General features: G+C 39.1%; 1 protein-coding gene across 1 annotated transcript; it reads left to right on the plus strand.

Annotated features, from left to right (window-relative positions):
* Window positions 1-4413: 4413 nt before the first annotated feature.
* Window positions 4414-6564, plus strand: LOC148032462 (glycine-rich protein). The gene is made up of 4 exons (XM_087683133.1): window positions 4414-4573; window positions 5476-5579; window positions 5733-5898; window positions 6170-6564. The coding sequence occupies exons 1-4, from the start codon at window positions 4555-4557 to the stop codon at window positions 6205-6207; spliced, it is 327 nt and encodes a 108-aa protein (XP_087539259.1). The 5' UTR covers window positions 4414-4554; the 3' UTR covers window positions 6208-6564.
* Window positions 6565-7633: the final 1069 nt, after the last annotated feature.

The raw sequence follows: 7633 nt of genomic DNA on the forward strand, positions 1-7633 counted from the left end.
AAAGCCATGATTGCCAAAGCCCAGCAATCATATACCAAACAAGCCAATAAGAAAAGACAAGCAATGAATTTCAAAGTTGATGACTATGTTTGGTTGAGAATAGAAAAACGTAGATTACAAAGTGTAGATAGACACCCAGTTGTGAAATTAGCCCCTAGATTTTATGGACCATTTAGGATCATTCATAAAATTAATGACAATGCATTCAAGTTAGAATTACCACCTCACTGGAAAATTCACAACACATTTCACATTAGTTTATTATGACCATTTAGAGGCCAATTACCTATACACCCTGTTTATGAAAACCCACCTTTGTTAGAGGAAGAGACTGAAATACTTGAACCTGCAGCTATCATATACACTGACTTTATGACCACTAGAACTGGCCAAAGATATTCTAGATATTTAGTCAAATTTAAGAACCATCCTGTAGAAGAAGCACAATGGATGCACGCTAGAGACTTAAATGCTTTCCCCACTCTGTTGGCTCCACATTGAGCTAATAGCAATTGAGGTCAGTTGCTATCCCATCCCGGGGGTATGATGCCAGGAGGCATATTTCACGATGGATTCCGTGAGGTTTTACGGTGGATTCCGTAAACTTTGATGACCGGGGCTCATACACAAAGTGGATTCTTTGTGCGAGAAGTTGATGGGGACGCCTATCCTTTTCGGGCGTTTCATTAATTTAGTGTGTACATGGGTGATTCCATAGCGGGTGATTCCGCAAAATGCATATTAAATTAATAAACGTTTATGAGTTTAGAGTGCGCACTCATAATAAATTAAGGTTAGGATTGATTTCTAACCAGTTGATTTATTTATGTAGCTGAAGACTGCTAGGTATTCACTTTTGTCGGTTTAATTGTATTATTTTACTAATGATTGTGAATGCTTCAGTTGATGTGTAGAGATAGCAGTAGTGGCGGAGGAAAGCATTGGAGGATAGCGAGTATTCGATTTATTATTTATATTTTGATGGGCGCATACCTTAGGCATGGCGCCTATTTATTGAGGCGTTGGATATTTATTATTATTTTGTATGCGCATGGGCGCACGATTATGTTATTTGTACTTGGACATTATATTGGGCATGCCAGACTCTTTGGGCACCGCCCATTAGCTTTATTCCTATTTTGTGTTAAAGCAAACTCAAAAGCTAAAAGCTTGCTATTTTGTAATTTGGGCTATTATTTGAGCTTGAAGTTGATTAATACATAAAATACATGCTTTGTGGAGCGCTCACACAAGGCATGGGGGGAGATTGCACCCAATTGGTCTCTTGTTCATGTCGTTCATGCTTTTTACATTGAATTTTGTGCAAAAAGTAGAGTTCTATTGTTCTTGGGGACCTTCCGGCATTCATTACGCGAGCATACAGCATCCGATCTGTGCACCAAAGAATCAATGCCAAGTATCAAAACCAAGTGTATAAGTGCTTGTATAGCTGCCTGATGAAGAAATATGCTGTAGGAGATTAAAAACATGAGTTGCTGCTAAAAAAGGACATGTTTCACACAGCAGGATGCTACAATAGCAGGGCGAGGGCTATGGGGGGACTGCTCCAACTTGCTCAAGAAGGCTCAAAGAGTGCCCAAGAAGAATGCAACCAATAAGAAGCTTGAACGGAGTGGCTATGGTTGCCAACAAAGAGATGACTACTGTAGGTAGTCAAATGGAAGTTGAGAGTGTGTTGGACCGAGCTCGAACTCATGAAGAAGAAGGCTCATACCAATTGAAGGGAGGTGAGCCCTGAAGTGGAAGCACAAGTGGGAGGAAGAGCTATGGTGGAAGGAGCAAGACACAATGTGGGAACTCCAACAGTCACAATGTGTGACCGGCCTTCCCTTTATTCAAAAATGTCACTGAAAGAATAAAGAATAAAGTGAGAGTGATGGGCGCTTGCCACTTGCAATGTATAGGTGTGGTTACTGTCAGTGTAGTAATACATGGGCGGTTAGACAGAGGTGCCTTTATCCCCAATAGTCCTGAGTCAACTTTAATTATAATTAAAGCTAAAACACTTAAACTTTAAACTTGAAAATTTAATAGGTTAATGCAAAATTAGAATTTGAAAATTGATATGTATTATTTAAAATCCTTTTTCGTGTATATTTAGAAGGATCTTATCCTTCTACCTTAATCATGAGAAGGATATTCTCCTTCTATGATAAAGGTGAACCCGTCTAAATCCTTTTCACTTGTATTTTTCACAAGTAGGCAATTCCTCCTCACATTGAATCAAATGAGTTTTCTCTTAAAATGAATTGGCCTTAAGATGAAGCGAACCCACCTTTTCTTGAACACTATTAAATTCTCTTGAACTTGGGGGTGGCTTCCCTCCTCATTTTGACAAGAAATCTAGACTTGTCTAAAGGATTATGCACCAGTATAAGACTTAATGATTATGCAATGGTACAAGACTTATATGTAAGGGATGTAGTAGTAAGATTATAGAGATAGATGATAACAAGTAACAATATTATTTCAAAGGTGCTCATTCCAAGGTTTAACTTTGTTCCGAGTACATTGCATCTACCATTCATAATGAACAGAAGTTAATTTTTGGTGAGGCTTGAATTTGCCATGACCACCAACAAGGTAGAAAGTCAAACATTAACCTTTACAACCCCAAAACTCTAGTCTTTATGCATGGGTCATTATATATTGCATTGTCTTAGTTAAAGTCACCATACTGTTTGAAAGTGTTGCTGGAATATAACAAATGCCATGCATGTTCAATTATGAATATTATATCTAAAGAAGTTTTTCAAAAATGTTATTGAACCTCTTTTGTTGCACATTGTCTTGTTGGAGAGCTCATTTATTTTGTTAGTATCATTTGTTGTGTTATGTGCCTTTCTTCCCAATTTATATTTAGTCTTTTAATTTTGATATATTAAATAGATGGCTACTCCTTCCTATAGATACTACCATGCTTACAATATCCTATTGGCCTCAAAAGAGAAGTTTCACCCACTTGCTCTTGATGCTTGGGCATCATGCTGTTTAATGGCTTGAGTCCTTGCCCATTCTCATGGCTTTTGAAGGGTTGTTTCTTGAAGTTACAAATCATAGATATGTGACATGTCCCTTTGTTCCTCCTACATTCACTATGTATATTGTGTGGTGTAAATACACAAATCAGATCCCTTCTCATTAAAAGAGATGGGAGTGCTATGATCTTTGTTACATAGTTGTATTACACCAATTGATGTGGGTGAAAGACAATATTTTTAGGTGCCTTACGTTCTTCTAGGTACCTATTCTTTTTCTTTGCATAAAAGTTTGAACATGGACATTGTGTTTTGTCATTTGTTTGTTGATAACTTTCTTTGTAAGGAGCAACTAACTATAAACTATGTATAGGAAGCACGGAATGGAATAAGACATTCTCTTTTTTGAGCATGTGGAAACATCTCCCATTCTAAGGATTGTGATAAGGTCCCCAATGCATATGATCTTGCCCACATCCGTGCCTCTTTCAAACACCTTGTAGAAAAATATTATCCTTTACAAGTATTCATTTCTGCTTCATAAATATTGCTTATAACTCTCGAGAAATTGAAGTTCTTTCTTCATTGCATGGATATATTTGTTGTGTTGCACTGTCTTCTCTACCTCTTCACATACTAGTGCTTTTTCGACTCCTCCTATCTACTTTTATGATATTTACATCTCAATCTATTGATTTGCACAAGCATGTTAGAATGAGAAAGAGCAAGCATGCAAAATAGCATGCGTGTATGTTTGCACTAAATTCCCATTGTGCATTGTAAAACATTAGTAGAGACTGCATACATATGGATTCTAACATCGTACATATTACAACTTAGAATATCATCACACAGGAGCTTTTGTAAAGGAACTACAACCTCATGATGCAATTTCAATCCCTTCACGCTTTCCATCTCATTATGCATCTGGAGATAAAGGTTCATTTCATTCCTTTGCGAGACTTTTGCCCATCACATTTCACAGCAATCCACACAATTTGGGGTGTGCCACTACTTGTAGAAGGTAGTCCCCCCATTTGTTTAATGCATTGCTATTGTTATAGAATGATCCCTCTTAGCCTCCCACCACCATGGTGTATATATTTTTGTAGCAAACCGATCGTGGGAAGGTATGGTTGTCAAGCGTCATCGGGTTCGGTGATCGGAAGACTTGGAGGTCCATCTACCACAATTCACCAGTGGGAAGGCGACTCAAAATTTGAGTGTAACGGACCATTCCTTTTCACACAGTTTGGGGGTTGTTTGAAACCGCGCGTGAAGCCCCTCGATTGTTCTGGTGTTAGCACACTTGGGTGAATTATGAATATTTCCGACGATGTATTGTCAGGAGAGTAGATAATACAGTTAAAAATGAATGTCGGCCAATGAAATTGCCCGGTACACGTCTGTGAGTGTCTTTACCTCCGCTTTCTGAGAGGCATTTCTTGTTATTGACGGTGCAAAAACATCCTTGATGTTTCGTCATTGGGAAAGGAAGACGAAGAAGCATTACTGAGGTGTTTTGCGTTGTTGATGCTGCAGGCGAGTCCTGACCATGGCCTACGTCGAAGGAGGTAAGGCATCTCTCTCTCTTCTTCTCTCTATCTCTCTCCTCTGTGTGTGTGTCCCTGTGTGCGCCAGTCTCGGTGTTTGCGCGTTTGCCTCTGTCTGTCTCCGTGTGCGCTTGTGGTATTCATTCTTCGTGTGGATCAGCGCGATCACAGAAAGGCACAAATGGGAGAGCGAGCTTCTTTCTTGATCTTCTATGCAGGTCAATTAAATTGACGGTCGACCCTGTTAGGTTTTACACAGTGGCATTGTCATTCCCATGTATGTGTATACTTTCTATTGTACCATGATTAATGAAAGTATCCCATTTGCCTTGTAGATCCTATAGCCTTGAAAGTCTAAACTTAGTCATTCGGAAGTAAGTTCACATGAAGCTCGCGAGTAGGAGATTGAGAAGGCAACAGACGCACATTTTTGTTCGTATTGGCTATTGCTGGACGATGATATGGAAACGACAGAGTTAAATGGTTCAGCAATATGCCATGGGTGATCTCAAATGGATATCAAATTGGATCAGAAAGATGCGGGAAGAAATATGGCCTTTCTTACCTGTATGTAAAATATTGTATGGGGTTTGGTCACAAAGCCATGCAACTCCATACCTGTTTTGGCATTTTGCTAGACGGCATATGGTGACTGGAAAATTAGGGTCTAAGGATTAATCTTCACAGAAACCAGTTTAACTCTGATTCGCCAGTATGATGAAATAATGTGACCTATGATTGCTTTGCCCAGTATGAAACTGTTTTCACAATTTTCTTTCTTTGAGCAAATTCTGTCCAGTTTTTGTTACAATTTCAGATTTGCAGAAAGTCTGTTTAGGTTAGCTAATGTTGGTACAATATATGTTAAAGAAAATGTCTACAACGAAGCTTTGATGCTGTTTAACTCTGCAATGGTTTTTCAGGGAACATAAAACCAAGGCGATCACTACTGAGGCTAAGCATTATACCTGATCTTTTCCTGGGCATTTTGAACTTCTTCCTTTCTTTTATCAAGACAATGTTTTCAGTAAGTTGTTGCATGTTTTTTGAAACATTTCAAGAAATTGTTTGTAGTAATGTTGATTTCAAACCGTGTATCACTCTATGCAGAATTTTTTTACACCTGTTAGTAACTGGGATCTTGGTTTCACACAATATTCTATATTTTATTTGGATGCAGTTGGAGGCCTCAAATGGCTATGGACGAAAGTCTAGCGGTCGATCCTCGGGGTTTGGTGGTTGGGGTGGTGGACCTGGTGGTGGAGGTGGTGGGCCCTCAGGGGGATCTGGGCGTGGCCCTTATGGAGGTCCCAGAGGACTATCAAATATTCGCGGTATTGACCACAGTAAGTGTTTCTTCTGTCAACATAGGTTCTTTGTGGTTTCCGTTGTTATGACTTGTTTTTTGATGTCTATTTGAGATTCAGAGAGATGTGGCTTTTGTTCATGTCATCTGGATCTCTTTCTGTGCGTTTTTCTTTTGGTTCGTTCCTTTTGACTTAAGATCATTAGCAATTCTTGTTTTCCTATTTGTGCAAATCTTGGTTGCAAAAGGGCAGAAAGAGGGTATCTTACTGGCTGTATGATATTGCCTGACCTCTTTACACTGATCTGCAGATTCTGTTCCAGCATGTGGATCTTGCTGTGGAGGCTGAATTTTGTGGCATTCTTGCTGGATGGGATTAATAATGAAACTCCAGCTTTTTGGGGAAATCCACTATAATCTAAGTTCATAGCTGCATAAGTTGTAGTCACAAAGGTGTATCCACATGTCAGAACATGCTATATTCATTCTCCTGTAAAATAGTTGTTATAATGTGGAAAGACATACACGTTCTGCATCTTCTGATTTGAGAGAATCATTTTTAGCATATTAGTAGGTTTTCAAGTATATTTGAGAGTGGCTGAGCTGATGGTTTGAACACTTGTTGACTAGAAGATTTGGAGTTTGTTACCTCCACCTGTATTTATGGTCATTTAGTAGTAGAAATAAGAATCAAGACTTGGACCTAGCTTTGTAGGCTTGATAATTCACTTGTAGGGTAGCCACTTGATAAAGAAAAAACTAGGGGAACTTGAAGCCTTATACCGCTAAGTTGGTTGCTCTTATGGATCAGCATACAACTTTTTGTTAACCAATATAGATTTTAAGTTGAAAGGGGTTGTATTAGCTATACCCAAGTTGTGATAATTTGTTTACAAGTTGCTCTGCAAAATTAGATTTGAAGAATGCAAGGTCTTGTGAAAGGTTGATGTGGTCCCAAGCAACTTTAGAGTTTCGCTAAAGTAGCATTAAAGAGATCAATACATTTCTTTGTGATGTGATTGAAAGAAAACATTGTAGGATATCCTCCTCGACATCGGGTTTCAAGGTTAATGTAGGTTATGTACTTATTCGGTTTTACTTTTTTGAGCTTCACAATGGGATGAACAAAAGAAGGATTGGAGAGATTTGAAGAATGCAAGGTCTTGTGGAAGGTTGGTGCATATGGTCCTAAGCAAAACTTAGAATTTTACTATAACGTTAGGGAGAGAAAAAGCATTTCTTCATGATGTGCTTGAAAATATACGTTGACATTCTCTCATGGGCACTATAACGTGTCTGCCCCTCAAATTGTGGAACACGTCTTAGCAGTCCATCGAGAGATATATCTAGAAGATGTCACCTGGCACTCTTAAGGAATGACACGGGGTTTACCAACTAGGGTCTCTCGAGTCTGCCTCGTAATGGAACTTATTCAACCGTTTCCACTAGGATCAACCTGAAGTTCGGGTTTCTTGTAATCGGGTCTTCTTAACAGCCTTTTATTGTCGGTCTACAATTGCTCCCCTTTACGCAGACGCGGCTGGGCCAAAGCAGACTCATATTGCACTTGGTTCAAAGAGAATGGGAAACGAGAGGGATGCATCGGTCCCGTAGGGTATAGTTCCATTTCGATCCCCTTAAACGGTATGAATCAGGGTTCTAACCAACATTGTTTAAGGTCATCGTCTGACATTTTTTAACATTTCTTGTTAATATTTTCTTTGAGGAAAGCTCTTAGCTAACCGAGACCACCCTTCCGTAGAATAGACCCATTG

The sequence above is a fragment of the Lygodium microphyllum genome, chromosome 8 (assembly GCF_053477565.2).
Source record: "Lygodium microphyllum isolate KBCC chromosome 8, Lygodium_microphyllum_v1.1.10, whole genome shotgun sequence".
Lineage (NCBI taxonomy): Eukaryota > Viridiplantae > Streptophyta > Polypodiopsida > Schizaeales > Lygodiaceae > Lygodium > Lygodium microphyllum.

Bases quoted from the DNA above. Each gene is read 5' to 3' on its own strand.
- LOC148032462 (XM_087683133.1), top strand. The intron at 5,580-5,732 runs GTAAGTTGTTGC...ATTTGGATGCAG, and splicing joins TTATCAAGACAATGTTTTCA to TTGGAGGCCTCAAATGGCTA. The intron at 5,899-6,169 runs GTAAGTGTTTCT...ACTGATCTGCAG, and splicing joins TATTCGCGGTATTGACCACA to ATTCTGTTCCAGCATGTGGA.